At 48.2% G+C, this 19,877-nt stretch overlaps 1 protein-coding gene across 2 annotated transcripts in view; it reads left to right on the top strand.

The window, feature by feature from the left end:
- The first annotated feature begins 2,069 nt into the window (after positions 1 to 2,069).
- Positions 2,070 to 19,877, top strand: part of Pkd2l1 (polycystin 2 like 1, transient receptor potential cation channel) — a 30,089-nt gene continuing 12,281 nt past the window's right edge. For both annotated transcript variants that reach the window (XM_021644667.2, XM_060390061.1), the window contains exons 1-2: positions 2,070 to 2,295; positions 2,765 to 2,878. In XM_021644667.2, coding sequence (XP_021500342.1) covers positions 2,073 to 2,295; positions 2,765 to 2,878 — 337 coding nt within the window. In that variant the 5' untranslated portion in view covers positions 2,070 to 2,072. The remainder of the gene's footprint in view (positions 2,296 to 2,764; positions 2,879 to 19,877) is intronic.

Here is a 19,877-nt window from a genome sequence, read left to right as displayed (position 1 = left end):
TTCCAGGTGGGTGACTATGAACGTGGTCTGGAGCTTAGAATGAGAACGCTTGTCACATGAAGAATGTCCTCGGGTCCATTCAGACCCCTGCTGACCACAGGCCTCCTCCAGAATTCAGAATTGCTCAAGGGACAACCATGCCACATTCCTCTCTCTGCTTCTCAGGGACCACACCATTGCCCTCCCATTCCTGACCCCATCTCAGGGTCCAGCTTTATAAGTCTGGAGTCCTTGTGTGATGGCTTGAAAGGCTCTTGACTGAGAGCTGGCAGCTCCCTCCCTCCTAAGCCAGCTGATCTAATGCAAGATGCTCTGCCCTGGCCCAGCTTCTCACCCTTTCCTCCAAGGAAAACAAACCACCTCAGAGCATCTCACTGGCTGGTACGGTGGAGAGATGGACACGTGCCATGGAGAGTCACAGTCCTCAGAGGCAGACCATGGAGGGAGTCACCCCTTCCCAGTGTCTGGGCCTTGGGCAGGAACTTCGTGTCGAGGGTTCAGAACCATGACAGTTACCTTTCCTTTCCTGTTGTAGAACTTAGGAGACACTTAGAGAACTTAGGCTTAATCAGGGGGTGGGCCCTAGACTAGGTCAAGATCCCCCTCTGGGAATGCTCAAGGTGGGCGTCTCCAGGCTGCCATGCTTTGCTAAACTTGAAGGTGGGCTTCAAGCCAGCATGGCTGAAGCAGCTCTAGGCAGAGATCTAGGTTAGACGAGACCCCAGAAGCCACCTCAGATGAGGGCCCATAGAGTAACTACCAACTCTACAGTACCACACTGCTCTGGACCACAGCCCTTGCTTATAGTTAAACCTGGGAAAATGAGCAAAGGCCAGAGCTGGGCACAAGCAGGCGTGTGCAAAGGCCAGAGGTGGGCACAAGCAGGGGTGTGCAAAGGCCAGAGGTGGGCACAAGCAGGGGTGTGCAAAGGCCAGAGCTGGGCACAAGCAGGGATGTGAAAAGGCCAGAGTTAGGCATAAGGAAGGGTGTGATCAGAGGATCGTGCCAAGTCTCCATTTGGGAAGATGAGGAAGAGAGAACGCAAACCAGTCTCAATAGCTTCCACAACTCACTTCATGCCGAAGCTTACAGTTCCTTGTGCTAAGTAAAGTGCCAGGAAAGATGGCCAGATCATCTGGTAGAGAGATCTCCTCCTCCTTCTTCTGGTCTCAATTCATTTCACCTTTGCCCTAGGCTATGTGATACATCCTCCCTACCAGACCACAGACTTTTTACCTAAACCGAGCCCCAAGTTCTTAAGAGGTACGCCTCTAGGGGAGCATGCATCAGCAATGAGCCATGAAGCTAAACCTCAGGAAAATAAAACCAACCTGGAACTCTGGTTCCCTTTTCCTGCTCCAGTCACCAGCAGAGACCCTATCTCTTAAGATCTGGTATGGTGTTCTCCTTTGCCTGTGCCTGTGCTGGAAGGGACCCGAGCTCAAGGAGGCACACTGAGGGGCCTGAGAGAGCATTGACTGAGCTGGCAGGAGGGCCTTCTCCCACCCCACCCATCCCCAGCCTTGCTCTTCGCCCTGACTTCTTTAAGGAGTTGTTGGTTTGGGGTCTTTCAGGAGCTATTAGCTTAGGGCCCTGCCCCTAGCTCTCCCACTGCCCTTTGATCACCAACTCCACAGCGGGAAGTCTGGACATCCCATTCTGGACCCCAGCAGTCTCTGGACCCCTCTGTCTCTCTCCCTCTATCCTCCTACTCTGCCTGCATAACAACCTCAGGACCCTTTCTCTCTGCACTTTAAATATCTCAATTTTAGCTCCCTTAAGGTTCCTTTCCTTTTATGTTCTGGCTCTTAGAGAGAGAGGAGGGAGGAGAGAGAAGAGGAGAGAGAGAGAGAGAGAGCTGAAAGGATTGATGACCATCTCACCTGCTCCCTCCCCTCCCTGAGCTCAGCTCCCCCACCCAGACAGGAGGCAGAGGTTGAAAGAGAGCAGCTGCTCTTAGAGAGCATTCCCTGGGCCCTCTGCTGCCCGAGCAGTTGGGTCTTTGTCCCTGTGTCTCGTGTGAGAGCAGGCACCTGTGGTGCCAGGTTCCCACCTCCTTCTCCATAAAGAGTATGGAAAGTACCAAGGAGCAGGATCTGCAAACGCTGGGGAGCGGAGCCTGGGACAATCCTGCCTACAGCAGCCCCCCTTCCCCAAATGGGACCCTGAGGATCTGCACTGTCTCCAGTGCGGCAATCCCCCAGCCTCAACCCAAGAAGCCTGAAGACGGACACCAGGAGACACAGGGAACCCTGGGATCCAGCTGCTGCTCCCATGTCTGTCACAGCATCAGAGGTACAGGGCATGAGGAGAGGGTTTCCTGGGGTGTTAGAGTCAGAAAAGGAAGCACCTCAAGGTTTGAGAAGGGGACAAAAGTGACTCAAAGAAGAAGAAATTTTGGTGTCTGCAATCTGCCTGTGTTAGAGTAGCTTGCCCAGGACAGAGGCCAGGCTCCTGGTCTGCCAGAAAGGTCACTTGGCACAGTCGTCACTTGGGGGCCCAGGGGTGGGGGAGCAGGAGGACTGAGGTGAGCAGGCTCTAGACCACCCACCTGGGGCTGATGCCCGCCCCGGTCCAGTATCCTCACCCTGCCTCCCTGAGGGACTTTGAAGGAGGGCAGGTGGAGGTGGGGTGTAGCAGCCAGGTCCCAGAGGCTATCAGGTGGGCAAAGAAGGACCGGCGGAGGTGGGGTGAGGTCTAGGGACAGGCAGGAGGGGATAACTAAAAGGATGATGTGCTGTTGGGGCTTCTTCCGCACCCTCAGGGCTCTGGGGAACAACCCTGACTGAGAACACCGCTGAGAACAGAGAACTCTACGTCAAGACCACCCTGAGGGAGCTTGTGGTGTACGTCGTGTTCCTCGTGGATGTCTGTCTGTGTGAGTAACCACTGTCCTGAGGGCCTCTGCCCGGGAGAGGCTCGCGCCTTCGGAATGTCTGTATACAAAGTGTGCAGGCAATGCTTGGACATCTGTGTGAAGTGTGCGGCTCTTGGGAAATTTATGTACACACCAATATACAACTCCTGTGGCTTCTCACACTGAGTCCAGTGGAGGAAACCCCGTTGGGAGAAAGATCAGCAGCCACGGCACTGTGTTGACGGATGGACATTTTAACCCCCTGTAAAGGGTGGAGGGTCCCTCTCTCTGTTTAGTGGGTTTTGTGTGATTGGTTACGTGTAACATCTGGTCTGTGTGTTTTTAGGGGCAGGAGGAAAATGATTCTGGCCTTAGAGAGTTCCTGAGAAGAGGGTTGGGGTTCAATAGTGTGGCAGTGCATTGTGGGAAAACCAGCTCCACGCAGGCAGCTGGGGCAGCCTCACTGGGGACACTACCTGGGGAGCTTCAGTGCCCAAGTTCAGAGAAGTAAGTAGAAAGCCTACCACATGGGCTCTGGGGAAATGGCATCAAGGAACACCAGGATGAGAAAGCTGGATTGAGTACAGGCTGTCTGGCCGGGAGGTGAGGGAAGCTGCAGGGACTCTCAGTTAAGAGTTGCACAGTAAGTGACCTTTGCCCCTTGCGGCAGTGTTCTCTGTGTTGACCGAACCTGCAGCTTGCACCCCCAACTGCAACACCTCCCAAACCAGTTGGCATCTGTCCTCTCAAAGGCTCTCTGCTTTTTAGGTTGCACAAGTCAGTGGCAAGTGGACGTGAGGTGTGATAACGGAGGTGTGCTGGGAAGTGTCGTTCGGGCCAGCTGCCATAGTGGTCCTCTCGTGGCTGACAGATGCACTTGCTGGGCCTTGCCGCTTTTCCCTCCTAGAGCAAGCCCCTCAGTGTGAGGAGGAGGTGCTGGGACGAGGGCTGTGGACCCCACGAGAGCCCTTCGGGTTTGTGACTCCCAGAGAGCAGAGAGACTGGTTTGTGGATGTGGAGACTGGTTTGATTTTCTGCTGTCAACATCTGTTAGGGCAGGAAGTTCCTCACCTCCTTCCACCCTGTCACAGCAGACAAAGCTCACAAATAAAACCTTTCTCTGCAAGTAACCGCCACCCAGATTCACAAGCTTTGGGACAAGGTTAGCAGTTTCCTAACTCTCCAGAGACACTGTGGATCGTCCCGGACTCCTGGGTATGGAGCTGGAAAAGTGGAAACTTGAGCCTTGTCAGCCTGTTATTTCTAATTCTTGTGAACTCACTGCTCTGATCAGGGCCAAACGGTCTGGGACTGGCTTGAGTTTGCATCCTGGGCCGAGCTCACTTATTATTGGAGAATCCCAGAAGATGATTTAGGCAGCAGTGCAGGGACAGGGGTATAGATGATTCAGAGTCACTTCATTACGATCGAAGCTGAGAAATCTCACAGGGTTCTGCCTGCTGTCCTGCCAGCCCACCCTGGGGATACCCATGGGCATTTTGTTGTCTCACAGGAAGTAAATTTTACTGCGGACAGCTCCACTTTCTCCCACTTATGCCCCTTCCCTGCGGGGCACTGGACAGTAGGCATATGCGTGACTTGCTGCTGTAAGAGCTAACCTCGTTCCCAGACTTCTTTCCTTTTGTACCATATAGTTCCCTGTTACTCTGCAAAGTGGTGCTGTCCCGAGTTCTGCAGAGAGTGTGCAGTGCTCCTCTTCCTTCGTGAGCACCTGTTCTCCAAGCTCAGGCATTTCTCTTTTTTTCTCATGAAAGGTGTTCCGTGCCGCAGAGTGACCAAAAGCCTGGGCTCCAAATCTGCAGACTTCGGTTCAACCCTTTCCCTCTGTCACTTCCCAACAGGGGGACCACGCGGTAGCGTCCTAACTCCTTTCAGAGTCAGTGTTCCCTTACATCCCCAGCTGATCCCACAAGACCACGTGGCCATTTTACGGGCCGTTCGCTCAGCCTGGCAGGTCGGGACAATTCTTTCAGAGTGTTTGCCACGCAGCCGCCTATCTCAGCCCTCATCAGTTTGATGTCCTTTGCTGGAAGAGATGTATCAAGGGGCATCTGAGTGACGCAGTGCCCCGTGGCACCATTGCTTCTGTTGCAAGCGAGCATGTTCCCACTTGCCAGTTCTCACAGAGCCCTCTCCCTCCTGCACGCAGTCACCAATCTGCCCCACTCCCTACTGCCCAAACACAAGACAACCTGGAATCATGAACGCTTATCCTCACAGAGGCCACAAGATGGGGAACTTATACATACGCCTCCATGACAACCCATTAGCTCTCTCCAAACTGAAGGGTCTGCCTCCCTTTGCCCTGCCCCCATCCTGGAGGCCGCCCATGGCTATGATGTATTTCTCTTTCCTCATGAAGAACTTCATTAGACCTGAAGCCTTGCTCTCCCACGTCAGCTGTGAGTCTCCTGACAGCGTTTGCCTGAAGGCTAAATCAGCTCAACTCCCTTTCTACAAGCCTGCCTTTCTATAGTTATGACAGAATTACCCTCTGGGTATCGCTGTGCAGGAGGACTGTCAGTCAGTGTCTGGAAGTAATTAGTTTTGTATTCGCTAGTGGAATAGCAACACTTTCGAATGGTCCCCTAGCTTGGTCTTAAGATATATATATAAACAAAAATCTTTTAAGAAAGAAGTCAGTGTGAAAATGTATACTGCATGATTCCAACTACATGACATTCTAGAAGAGAGTAAGAGCCAGCAGGGGCTGGCAGGGGCTGAAGGCAGAGAGAGATAAACAGATGAGGAGCGTTTTTAAAGTGCTCTGTGTGGGCTGGGGGCAGTGACACACGCTGGTGATCCCAGCACTCAGGGAGGCCGAGGCAGGCGGAGGCAGGCAGAGGCTAGCCCCGTCTACAAAGTGAGTCCCGGACAGCCAAGGCTATACAGAGAAACCTTGTTGGGGTCAGCGGGGGAGGACTCTGTGTGACCTCCATGTGTCAGTTGTACAGTGTCAGGTTCACTGGTTCTTATCTGATCAGCATACACAGCAGAGGTAAATAACAAAACATCAGTTTGCCTCCTTTATTCATGCAGGTATCTGTCGATTTAAAAATAAAGAAAGGGCCCAGAGAGATGGCTCAGGGCTTCAGTGCCTGGCTGCTTTGGCAGAGGACCAGCTTTGGTCCCCAGCATGCAGTGGTTCACAGATGCCTGTGACTCCAGTCCAGGGAATCAGATTTCCTTTCGAGGGTTCCACAGTCCTATGTAAATGTGCTGCATTCACATAGCAGTTGGCAAAGCATTCACATAAGATGGAGAAATAGTACATATGAAAATGCCTTAGCAGTTTCTCCAGAAGGCCTCAGTTTACCACCACTGCAAGAACATCAGGGCTTTGCCGACTGGCTTCCGAAGCGACAAGCGCTGGGCCACCAACTGCTCCCAAGGGTTCTGCAAAGATAGTTTAATTTGTATTGTTATTTCACAAGTAAGGAAAAGTCTCAGTGCGACAAAGAGCTTCCCTGGGAACAGACCGTGAGAGGAAGAAGCGGGAAGCCAACTGAGCAGCGTTGGGCTCAAGGTTGAGGTTTTGACTCAGCACAGTGGGTGCCGCATGCAAATGTTACTTTATTGTCACCTGGCCACATCCTAGCTCAGCAATTAGGAAGAAGTCCTGTTTCTGCTGACCTGACCCAGCATGTTCCCATCCCCTGCTAGTTGAAATCAACTCCCTCCCCTTCCCAAAAGGAAGCACAAGGTAAAGTCATTTTTTTTTTTAAAAAGAACTTTTTTGTTTGATTTTTGGAACAGCGTTTCTCAGCCTTTGGTGTCCTGGAACTCGCTCTGTAGACCAGGCTGGCCTTGAACTCACAAAGATCCACTTGCCTCTGCCTCCCTGAGTGCAGGGATTAAAGACATGTGCCACCACCAACAAACTAAAGAACATTTTTATTTCTAAGTCACCTCCACCCCATCCAACGGCATTTAATTTTTTACATTAACAACATTCATCCGTAGGTATTCCACGTTTTCACATGTGATTACATCAACCATACTCTGTTATGTTTCTGAGCAGTTGATACATTTTGATTTCATGATCACAATTATATCACAGTTTATTAAGATGTTCTCTTACTGCTTCAATATTTATGATGGGGAAGTGTCTCCACACCCGCCGCCTCTTCTTGCTCTTGTTAAGTTTGTTCCCAGGGCGTGTCTAAAGAGATTAAGTGTGGAGACGGAGTATCTTGTTAGTGATATGTGTGACCGCTTGTCTCTGTTGAGTGTTACACATACTTATTATAGCGCCATGGCTGTAAGGCCACACCAGCGTAAGGCTCCATCAAAATTGGATATTCTTGGTCATTATTTTTAGTATTAAATAGGTATAAAATGGCACAACAATCTTCCTTAATTTTCCTGTCTTTGGTTCATAGTAAGGACAGTTTTCTTATGTCTACTTTGTGACTCAAACCCACGGTGTATAAATTGCCTAAGACAGACACTGTTTGGAGGAGGAGGAGATTTAGGAATGAGGAATTGTTAGACTCATGGTGGGAATCCCCACTAGGCCTTCATTTTGGAAACTGGAATCCTGAGAGTGGGAGGAATAGCCTGTGAAATTGGACATCGGTACCTGCAGAGCCCCTGAACTAACTGTTGTAGACGGCCAGGCCAACCCAGTGCCCTCTCCCTTATGTTTTGCTCTAGCAACTTGATGACCATTTATTTGGTGACTCATTTGGCTAACATGGAGCTATCTTCTTATCCAGGCAACATGGGGAAGCCATCAATCTCCTCATTATGTCAGAATGCAGCCCAAGAGCATTCACACCTGTGACCTCACTTGACTATGACAGCTATTCTGTAAGGGATAGATACCATTATTCTCATGCCAAAGATCAGGAAAACGTCAGTCTTGTCATGATGAACCGTGCAGGGATGGCCAACCATTCAGAAAGGCCACATTAATGGAGTCCATCCTGTCTCAGCTACTGTGCAACAGAGAAGTGCAGGACAGTGAGTGATGGTCCTGCCCCTCCTCCACCCCCCCGGCCTCCCATCAGGAGGTTTAGGAAAGAGCTCCCAGCCTTTTGTCTCCTTGGATGGATGGCTGTGGCCTTTTGTTGGTGGAGGAAATGCTGAAGGTCTTTGTGTATAAACAATGGCTGTTTGTTTTAGGAAGTTATCTCAAAGGTGCACCTGGGACTGTCCCCATACAGGAGAGGCTCTGAGCCGTGACCTAGGCTGGGTGTGGTCACCATGAGGTTAGGGAAGAGTATAGAGAGAGACCCTCAGCCTTTTATAACTCATGTCTACACATTAATAAATGTGCGTTGGTTGCTCCTTGTCATCGCTGGCTCTAGTTCTCTAGAACTAGAGTTGGTGTGTGTTATAATAATGATGAACATGACATTCAGCAGATCTGGTATAAAAGAGGTTTTGGGAAAGGGGGAAGGGGGAGAAAGGCATCATGATAGAGAAACAGGGAGAGAGTAAGAGAAAGACCATAAGAGCATCGGAGAGTGGTGGGTGGGTCCTTCTTCTCTGGCACACACCTGGCAGGGGCAGCAGGCAATGACGTCAGAGGCTGCTGGCCCCTGAAAGGCAGGCTCGTGGGACTGCCTGCATGCTGGCATGTGTCTGCCTTCCCTCATTCTGCACCCTTCCTTTTTTTAAGCACATAATTAGGGGGGGTGCTTGTGGAGCCAAGAGGACAACTTGTCAGAGTAGGGTCTCTCTTTCTACCTTGTGGGTTCTAGGGGCCCAGCTCAGGCTGTCAGTCTTGGCAGCAATCACCTTTCCTGCTGAGCCATCTCACCAATCCATCACTCTCTTGTCTTTCATTGGGATTCAAGGTTCAGGTATAGTCTTCGTCATCAGGATATTAGGAAGAATTGTCTTTTTTAACTGCACTTTTCTAGAGTCAATGAGGAAAGAAACAGAGTGTATGTGAGAGATCCAGCTAGGGTCTGTAGGTGAGCCTCTGTCCGGCTGTTATGATGGCATAAGTTAACCAGCCGTATGGAGCCATGGCATCGGTGAATAGAAGGTGGCCTAATTCAAGCAATGGTGCTACCAGTTATTAGTCACAGAGTTGGGATACTTAACTCTCTTTGAACTTTGATTTCCTGCTGATGTCTGCCTATTTGAAGCTGGTAGAAAACAGAAAGCCTGGATTAAGCTTTCAACAGCTACCAGTTGTCATTCTACATTAAAGCGCAAGTAAGGAAGGTGCTGAAATCTCCACGCTCTGGCTTGCTGTAGGTGAGATTAGGCTCTGGCCGTACTGGTATAGGTGGGCAGGAAAAACGGAGGTTGCCACATCACATGGCACAAGTCTGAGAGCTTGCCCTGTCTCTACCCTGCTCAAAGGTGCTGAGCAGAGCAGAGAAACTGAACTGCGCAGTGCTTTGTTCATGAGCGGAAGGTCTGGGCTTTAACGTTCAAAGGGGACCCTGAGGCAGATTGTCTGTTGGAGAGGTGGTTCAGTGGTTAAGAGCCCTGTGTGTTCTTCCAGAGGGCCCAGGTTCAGTTCCTAGAACTCATGTGTGGCAGCTCACAACCATCTGTAACTCCAAGGCCCAGAAGACCTGACCCCACTTCTGGTTTCCACAGACACTGAATGCATGGTGCACAGACATGCGTGCAGACAAAACATCCATACATGTAAAATAAGAATAAAGTCTCAAAAAATTAATAAAAAGCGAAGAGGCTTATTAGAAGAGTTATTAACACTCTGAGCATACAGACAGACAGCTGCCCGGTGGAGCCTCTGAAGAAAGCTCAGGCCTCAGTGCATTGCAGGGACTCAGGAGAACTTAAGCCCATGAGGAAGAGTGGGGTTAGCCTCTTACAGATCTCAGAGGAGTCTGCAGCCAGACTGTCTCTGACTCCCAGTCAGGCATCAGGGAAAGGGGTAAGAAGGGGCATGCGTCAGCATCGGTAGGGTGGTAGGGCAGGTGGTAGGGTCAGGCATGCCGCTATTTTATGTCAGCTTGACACAATCTAGAATCATTTGGGAAGCAGGAACCTCATCTCATCTGAGAAAATGCCGCAACCAGACTGGCCTGTGGGGAAGTCTCTGGTGCACTTTTTGAATTGATAATTGATTAATTAAAAAAACAACCCTAGTTCATTGAGGGTGGTACCACCCGTGGGCTGGTAGTCCTGGGTTCTGTAAGAAAGCAAGCTAAGCAAGCCATGAGGAGCAAGCCAGTAAGCAGTACCCCTCCATGGCCTTATTTGCTGCTGCCTCCATTTCTGCCCTGAGTCACTGCCCTGGTTCCCCTGGATGGTGGACGACAAGCTGTAGAATGTAATAAACCCTTTTCTCCCCGAGGTATTTGTGCTCATTGTGTTTCATTGCAGCAACAGACACCCTAAGGAAGACAGGGAGTCACTGGTAGCCCTTTGCTGTCAGGAGCCTGGCAACCTCTCTCCAGAAAGGGAGAAATCTGGGCACCTAGGGGAGTCAGGAAGGCAGGCTCCTGGTTGGAGCTTACTGGTAGCTGCAGTGAGGGGGAGTGAGGGAGGCTGCTGAAGACATCTTGGCCTGAGCAACAGTCTTGGCTGGATTCTAGCAAAGGGTGAGATGGAACCACTGGCGTGTCTGGCAGGCGGTCGGGGTTTAGTCTGTAGAAAGATCTTGGAGACTGTGAAATAAGGTACACAGGTAAGGGATTGTGAGGACACTAATAACAAACTGTGCTCTGGATGGTGGCAGCAGGCATTAGGCTATGGTGATGCCTCAGGCCGGGGTGGAGGTCCCAGGCCCAGAAATAAGGGAGAGGGCAACGGTTCTCAGGAGATTGCTGGGTGGAGCCTGGGGCTTCCTATGATCCTTTCAGCAATATTGTAAGGGCCTCTCTTGACCAATGACATAATTGTGTAAGTTCATATCCCTCCTACCTGCACCAAAGCAACAGATTGCAACACACTGACTACAGAAGCTGATATGAGAATTGAGCTATCTTCTACCAATATGAATACTGAGGGATACACAAATTCAGTTAAAAAATGGTTTTTTGCTTTTAGAGAATATGGCAGTTTTAAGCATAAATGTCACTTCTGTTTGCATACATTGTGTTTAGCATCTTTTTTAAAGGCTAGGGGTTGAACCCAGGGACCTGCCCTTGCTTAGCACATGCTCTGCTACTTAGTGAGTCCTCAGACAAGTGAGATTGACTGATAGTCTGGAGGGAAAAGCAGAGGAGACAGGAGTGAGATCCTGGCCATTCACCCATTCATTCAGTCAAGCGCTTATGAAGTTTTACTACGCTCTCAACCCCAGGGGGACTGGTAAGGGCTACGAAACATACCAGGCACATCTGCCTCTAAGAACAAGGGACTCTGACATGTAATCAACAGTGACACCAGTTGCAATGGATGCAGCAATGGAAGACTGCTCCAGAACCGTGGCAAGATGCGGGGGACAATGTGGCCAGGGGAGACCCAGGAAATCTTGAGGTCCCAGGGGCTGGGATCCATTTAAATCTGAGGAAGCGTTGTCAGGGAGGCCCAACGTCATGGCCATCTGCTTGCTTATTTGTTCTAACGGACTGGGCTCTCTGCCTGGATATAGTATTTGTTGGAGGATAATGTATGAGCCACCAAAGCTGCAGGTGGCAAACACATTTTCCATACACCCCAGCTCACAGGAAGCAGGAAATTAGAAATCAAGGCCCGTCCTTCACTTCTGTGACACGAAACAGCTCTAAGTGGAAGTCTGTCCCTCCACTCCCATCCTGGTTTATAGAACTTAATGAAATGTTTGTCACACTTAGATACAACAAAAGCTTCATAATGTGGCATTGGGCTGGAAAGAAACAAGCCCTACATAAAATTATATTATTAGGAAGAACAGCGGGAAAAGTATTTGGAAGTGACTACCAGTCTGTGCCCAGCTCAAATGAGAAGGAATATTGTCTGTAGCCTGGCACTGGGGCAGCAATGGTAAAACAGAACCGGGGAAACGAGAGTGCAGCTGAAATAAACTTCCCAACATAAAAAATCACTGTGGAGACGGGTGAAAGCTTTTTTTTTCTACTATGATAGAACGTTAGAGTGGTTAGGGAAAGTATTTTAGGAGATTGCAGGGAAGGCAGGAGGAGGAACAAACTCTTAACAATGGTTACTATTCCTACGAGAAAGTAGAAACTAGAACTATTTACCCTCGTCTCTTTCCAACACTAATTATGAATTCGATAAAAGCTACACTGAGTCCAATTTGCCAAGAAATAGGCCATCTTTTCAGAGAACTTCTCAACAAGCCAAGCACCGAGAGGGGCTCAAGAGGAGGCCCTCGGGGGGTGCTGTGGCTGTATTGGACTAGCAGGTCTTCAGCCACTAGATCAGCGGTCCTTACCTTCCTAATGCTGCGATCCCTTATCACAGCTCCTCATGCTGTGGTGACCCCCACATTTCCTTGCTGCTTCATAACTGTAATTCTGCTACTGTTAGGAAACAGCATGTGAATACGGGACATGCAGATGGTCTTCGTTGACCCCTGTGAAAGGGTGCCCCGACCCTCAAAGGGGTCACAGCCCACTTCTGTTGTAGGCTGAGAAACTGCTGTAATAGGAAAATGACAGAAGAGTGGGGGCTGAGTGCACAGGGGGGCTGTCAGGAGAGGGGTGGAAGAGGCCCCAGAGAGCCAGAGACATTGTGATGGAAGCATTTTCCTCAGCTTATGAGAGAGCAAAGGGCTTTTGGGTCTCAAAAGTTGGAAACGTTTTATTTCCATGCAATTTAAACTTCTGCAATCCTTTGTAAGCTCTGTATGTCGGCCTTCTGTCTTAACTGGAGCTGGTAGAGGGGCCCGCCTGCTCTGGGGGTGCCTGCCTGCTCCACTGGTTGCTCCCTTCCCTGCACAGAGCCCTTTGATTCTCGTGTATTTCTATTTGTTGAGACTCAGGTTAGGTTCTGGGCTGTTGGCGTCCTAGTTTAAACATTTTAGCTGGGACTGGAAAGATGATGCAGCAATGAAGAACACGTATTGCTCTCCCAGAAGCCCCGAGTTTGATTCCAAGCACCCACATCAGGCGGCTCACGGCCACTGTGATGGCAGCTCCAGGGGGACTCCATACCTCTGGCCTCCGAAGGCAAAACGAACACACATGGACATACCCACCTCTCTGCAACACATCCATACACATAGCTAAAAAATTAATAAAAATTTAGCTTAAAGAGCAAGATTCATAACCACACAGAGCCATTTGTACAGGAAAAACATCCACTTGCTTGTTGCTCTGAGCTGGGCTGTCTCCCAGCACAGGAGTGGATAAAATCATGTTGTTACCCAACGTCCTGATGACAGTGATTACCGATAATTTCAACACTCAGGCTTCTTTAACAGCAATGTGTTTTTATGCCCTACCCATGTCTAAAAGGGACATGGGTGGGGCATGCATAAGTCCATTAAAAGCACAGCTATAATAAAACATAGCCCGCTAGAACTATAATAAGGGGCATAGCATGAGAACTAGAAAAAGATAAGAGAAAGAGAGAAATTGTACCAGAAAACTTACAATGAATAAAGATTGTTAACAAGAACAAAGCCTGGGCTTCCTGGGCAGTCAAACTAAGGAAGAAAACACAAGTAATCCGCATAGTTCCCATTGCTGAGTTAGGAACTAAAGAAGAAAAGTACACCTTTAATGAGATGTAAACTTCAGTAGAATTGGTGTTGACCATTTGTGTATACAATACATAGACTAAAATTAATCTTAAAATGTTAAAAATTGAAAATACTTTTACAATTGCCTCCCTTAATCCATGTTTAATTCTCACAAAATAAATATGTATATATGTGTGTGTGTATGTATGTATGTATGAATGTGTGTAGTGTATCTTAAAGATCTGGCTTTACCTATAAAACTTCGAGGGAATGTTTCAGGATGACTCATAGGCACGTTCCTGAGATTTTACCAGCATTTTGTTCGGTCAGAGGGTCCCATTAGTAAAGTTAAGAATGTCTTGATGGATCTGAAGTACCTTTTAAGGCTCTGAACTTTTGAGTTTTCCATGTGTCTTTGCAACTCACTCTCTGTCTCAGACACTGAACTGTGGACTTTGCTCATGAGGAAACTTATACACTTGCACACATCTGGGTGTTTGGACTGATTCTTTTAATGGGTCATTTTGTGAATTTCATATAATGAGTTTTGACCATATTTATCGCCTCCTCCAACTCCTCCCAGAGCCATACTCCCTTCCAGGATTGGTTTTTAGAAGGAGAGGCAGATGCCTGGTCAGGATTTAGGGGGTATTGGCTCGGAATGGTGATATATTCTCTGTGGTAAGGGAGGCTTGAGTCTAAACGCCTGTTCTCCTAGTTTGTTCTGTGATCACTTAAAAAGTGAGTTAACGGGGCTGGAGAGATGGCTCAGTGGTTAAGGGCACTGTCTGCATTTCGAAAGGACCTGGGTTCAATTCCCAGCGACCACACGGCTGCTCACAACTGTCTGTAACTCCAGTCCCATGTATTCTGACACCTTCATGCCAATGCACAGAAAATTAAATTACATTAATTATTTTTTAAAAAGTGAGTTAACTCTTTTTTTTTTTTTTTGTCTCTTGAGACAAAGTCTCTGTATGTAGCTCTGACTGTCTTGGAACTCACGATTAACAACATTCTTGACCTCCATTTATCTGCATGAAACAGAGATAGGACTTCCTACTTTTCCAGGTTTTGTGGTAGATAATGTACATGAAGCCTGGGGTATATGCAAGCATCTATCAATCATGGTTTTATTGTTTGGGCAACTGTGGCTTTGACCCGAGGCCATAAATATGAATATGTTTTAGTATGCATGGGTTTGACACACGACTTCATCTCTGCCAAGAAGAGGAGGAGGAAGAGGAGGAGGAGAGAAATGAGGAGGAAGAAGGTGCCATCTACTCTTGGTGATGAACTGTAAATACGTTTGGCCCCTGAATCTCCTCCATAGCATCTCATGAAGTCACTCTCTAGTCCCTAAAATCTGCCTGGCATGATTCTGTAGCGGGTACACCGCCATACCTGTGTTCAGCACTCCGGGTCCAGTTCTGACTGCTTCTGTTCCCTGGTTGACTGTCACCATTTGGAATACATAGAGCCATGCACTCCCTCACCGGATCTTGAAGGGACAAGAAGGCCGGCTCCGCCCAGAGCAGGTGGAGCAGCAGACAGCCCCTTACTGAGACCCACAGGAGTAAAAGGGTTGTTTGGGACAAGGAACATTTCATATCAGAGAATAGTAGTGGCTTGGAAAAAGGGCTGTCTTTTATGGGGCCTAAGTTTTTGCCCCATAAACTCACTCCTTTGAGTGAGCAATGTGTAATCAGCCTACTATGGAGGCAGGCAGATTCACATTTGAATCTTGACTTTATTATTTTTACCTGGGACAAGTGACAGCCTCCCTTGAGGTTGGAAAATGGGGACCATCATAGCGGTCACCACATAGTTTGTTGTCAGACTAAAGTGCACGGCCCAGGGCCCAGCACTGGTGTCCAGACAGGAGTGGGCGCCCTGCTCATTTCTTTCTGTGGCGTAGAGGAGGGTGATGATGAGATGGACCTGCTGAGTCCTTTGCAGAAATCTCTGAGCCAGGTGCAAGCTGCTGCTTCTTCTCAATAAAGTCAACTTGGGATTCTTATTCCCTGAATAGAAACTGATGTGACACGGCAGAGAGACCCTGAGAAAACCCAACCGGGTCTTTTCGGCATTCGGCCACCCACCCCGACGGACCCCAGGATGTGATGCCCTGCTGTGGCATCTTGTGGTTCAGGTGGGCGATGGACTCTGTGATTTTTCCTCTGGAGTGCGGAGGGCATGCTCTAAGTGTCCTGCGTACTTTGTGAATACCCTTCAAACTCCAGGGAGAGTTTAAGAGCCCCAGGAGAGGTATGGTTGCTCCCTTTCTACCCCTGACTGAGAAACCCATGGCCTCTCGGTGTCTCCATGAAGGACAGGGAGGACCGACCATCTGACTGCAACAGGTCACAGCAGGGGTTCTCCACACCACAACTCAGGGCTCAACCTGTTGAGCGCCACCCAGGCCTACAGCAGCGTTCAGGTTAGCAAGCTTTCCAGAGGTTACATGCCGCACGTTGCTTGCAGGTAGGATAAGGAAGAAGCAAAAATGACAGGCACGAAATCACCACCCCACGGAGCAACCCTCAGCTTCCGTAACCTTCATTTGGATTCAGACCGCAGCAGCCTTCAAATGCGATGTTTACTTTTGAAACTGTATTTTGTTTGCAAGTCTTTGCAGACGCTGGGCACTGGGCGCAAGGCTGGTTTGTGTTAGCCAGGCGCTCTGCCGCTCAGCCACATCCCAAGCCTCCACTCAGTTTTCTGAATGAACCGCAGGGGCCTGACTTCGCACTGTGTGAAGCTGCCGGCCACCTGAAATTCCTGTTAGGTGAGCCGAGGTCTGGCTCCATTGATCTTACCCAAATCGCAAAGGAATTACTGTTCTCTTTTGAACTAAGGAATGCCCCAGATAGTTTTCAAATCTGCTAAACAAAAGTAATCTTCAACTATTTTGATTATGTGGTTCATGGATCAAATACAGTTTGAAAATGATTCACTTCATTTTGCTGTGTATTTTAGTGGACTTTTTTGTTTTGTTTTGTTTTTTTTAAAAAAAAAAACTGTTCCATGTGGCTCTGGAAAGATGGCTCAGTGCTTAGGAGCACACATAGCTCTTCCAGAGGACCAGAGTTCAATTCCCAGTACCTATATCAAATGGCTCACAACTACCCATAGCTCCAACTCCAGAGATCCTACTCTCTGGCTCCACAGGCACCTGCACATACCCTCCCCCCCAACAGACACACAAACACGCAATTAAAAATAACACAATAAATCCTCTTCTACTATTTGTCCAGCACAACAAATAGCCACCGAGAAACTGAGTAGTAGCTGGGCATGGTCACCTTTAATCTTAGCACTTGGGAGGCAGAGGCTGTGATGGTCGAGGCCAACCTGGTCTAAACAATGAATTCCAGGCCAGCTAGGGCTACACAATGACTCTCTCTGTCTCTGTCTCTCTTTCTCTCCCTCTGTCTCTCTTACACAAAAGCTAGAACAAACCAAAACCAAACACAAGAAAACCTAACTCAAGTACTTTATAAAATAAATAATAAAGTTGTTATTATATATATCTTTTAAAATAGTAAAATAAAGTTGCTGTCCCCGGGAAGTACTGTCAGGGTAGTTAGAGATACTTAATTTTTCAGTGAGCACCCGGTGTACTCCATGAGCCCTGAATATGTTGCTTTTGTATTCTATAACAAACACCTAGGAAGGTATTTTTTCCCAGTGTTAGATCTTAAATACTGTTTATATAATTAACATAGAACACATCTTTGTGACAATTTGGGTTGGCAATACACTCTACCTCAAAATCAATGGTATTTGAAATAGTTTGTGTCACTCAGTGGTGACAGAAGACACCTCATTAATTTTATCAATTCTCTCCCTCCCCCTCTCTCTCATCTTTTCTCTCTCTCTCCCTCTCTCCTTCCTCTGCACAAACACACACACACAGACACTAAGATTTGTTAGTAACTGAGATAGAATGTTTCATTTTCCTCTCTTAAGGTAACATTTTTCTCTAAAGTACAGAATGTTCTTAAATAATAATTAACAAGAAGTGAAGTGCAGAGCATTTGCGTGTGAGTGTTTGCATGTGTGTATGTATGTGTGTCCCTGTATGACTAGTGTCCTCAAAGCCTAAGATGGGCACCGGCTCCCCTGGAACTGAAGTCAGGAGGTGCTGTGCAGATGCTGAGAACTGAGCCTTGAAAGAGAAGTAAATGCTTTAATGCACTGAGCCATCTCCCCAGCTCCGGGAATTGAGAGTATTTGAATGGGGAAACCACGCTTAGGCTTTAATCTGAAAAGATTTTCAGGTTCCATCTTGGTCCTTTTTACTCCTATAAGCTCCCTCTCCTCCGAGGCAAGGTCTCTCTGTGTAGCCTTGGCTGTCCTGGATTCACTTTGTAGACCAAGCTGACCTCAAACTCAATGAGATCTGCCTGCCTCTACCTCCCTGAGTGCTGGGATTATAGGAGTGGGCCACCGTGCCCAGCTTTATTCTTATAAATTTAAAGAGTCACAAAGGAGAATGAATACTGAATATCTGTCTGTTAACAGACATTTGACTATGTAAAGACTTTTTATTTTTTTAAGAAAACATAATATTTACTATCTTGGATAATGATCAGAGACTTTTGGATAATGATCAGAGACTTTTGGGGCTGGGCCTATAGCTCAACGGTAGATAATTGCCTATCATACTCAAGACCTTGGGTGCAGTTCTCAGCACTGGAAAAAAAAAAAAAAGCTGACTCAGAGGCAGCCATAAACACAGCACTTGGGAGGTGGAGGCAGGCGGTTAGGGAGTGCTAGATCAGCTTCGTCTACATGGAAGTCTAAGGCCAGCCTGGGGTACATGAGACTATGTTTCAAAACAAGCAGGCAAGTAAACAAACAAACATCAGCAGCCTGAAAATGTTAAGCTCCCACAAATAGTTGACAGCAATTCAGAGCGACAGTAGTTCGGGGCTTTCAGACCGGACTAGGAAAAGCCCAGGGGAAGTGTGCCTCCTAGTGGCCACTCAGCAGTATAACACCTTAGTGCCCGGTGGGCAGGAAAAGTTCAGGCCACTGGCCATGGGTGAAATGGGCTCTCCGCAGCCCAGCGCAGCACATTGCCGGCCAGTCTCCAGATACCGAGGACAAGCAGTCACAGACACAGGCTAGGACTAAAGCCATGTCTTGGGCATTAGTAATAGAGTGGACGCAAGGGCCGCTGCTGTTTCCTTTGCCGCTGCGCCTCCGTGGTGAAGTATGATGGCCGTGCCTGTCACCAGGGATCACTCTAGACAAACTCCAGTTCCCCCAGATCCTTCTCTTTCTAAATTGGGTGTGAAGGGAAAATATGTCTCAAGATCTGAAAAGCAAATTCATTATTTTTATTAGTGTGTATTTCTATATCAGCGGTGTACTTATTTGTATAATTCATTGTGTGTGGCGTGTGCAAATGCCACAGCACATATGTGGGAGTCAGAGAACAGCTTGTGCGAGTTGGTCCTCTCCATATACTATAGTGGGTCACGGGAATTGAACTCATGCCATCAGGCTTGTCCTCAAGTGCCTTTACCCACCGAGACATTTTCCCAGCCCTCACAGAGATACCTTCATTCAAGCATACCAAAACTTGAATTACAATCACTCCTCAAAAACCTCCCCTTTTATCCCCTTATCCTTCTTCTAGTACCCCCCTCCCCACGTGTGTGTCGTGTAAAATCAAGTTCGGATCCACATATGAGAGGAAGTATTTGGTATTTTTCTTTCCGGGTTTGGCTTACCTTTCTTAACCTAATGATCTCCGATCCCATCAGTTTCCCCTCAGATGACCGATATCACTTCATTCTTCTTCACAGCTGACTATTGTGCATGTGTTGCCTTTCATCTGTTCATGGGCACGCGGGCTGATGCGGGCTGATTGTGTAACTTGGCTATTGAATGGTGCGGTAGTGAGCGCGGATCTGCGTGACTCCATGTCATGCTGACTTGGATTCCCTTGGAGATATCCTGAGGCAAGGTACAGCCAGGGCATGTGGTAGTTCAGGTTTCAGCTGTGCGAGGCGCCTCCGTGCTGACTTCTGAGGTGGATGGGTAATTTGAGTTCCCGTTAGCAGCAGTTGAGGGTTTCTTCGGCTCTTCCCCTCCTGTCAGCGTTTCCTGTTCCCTTAGCGATCGCCATTGAGACTAGCGTGTGCTGGACTCTCCGGGCAGTTTTGGTCTGCACTTCGCTGAGGCTAAAGATGTGGGATATTTTCCTCTGCTTATTTGTCACTTGCACGTCATCCTTCCAGAACTGTTCATTCATGTCATCTGTGCACTTGTTGATTAGATTGTTTTATTCTTTAACTTTATTAAAATCATTTGTGTGTCATGATAGAGCGATATTAGCACTCTGTCAGATGTGAACCTAGCAAGCATGCCCCTCCCATGCGATAGGCTCCACGCATTTAATCCTTGCTTTTGGCCGCACGC

This window comes from Meriones unguiculatus, chromosome 1, assembly GCF_030254825.1.
Source record: "Meriones unguiculatus strain TT.TT164.6M chromosome 1, Bangor_MerUng_6.1, whole genome shotgun sequence".
Taxonomy (NCBI): domain Eukaryota; kingdom Metazoa; phylum Chordata; class Mammalia; order Rodentia; family Muridae; genus Meriones; species Meriones unguiculatus.
The sequence above is the reverse complement of the archived record's forward strand: the minus strand, read 5'-3'. Positions and strand labels throughout refer to the sequence as shown.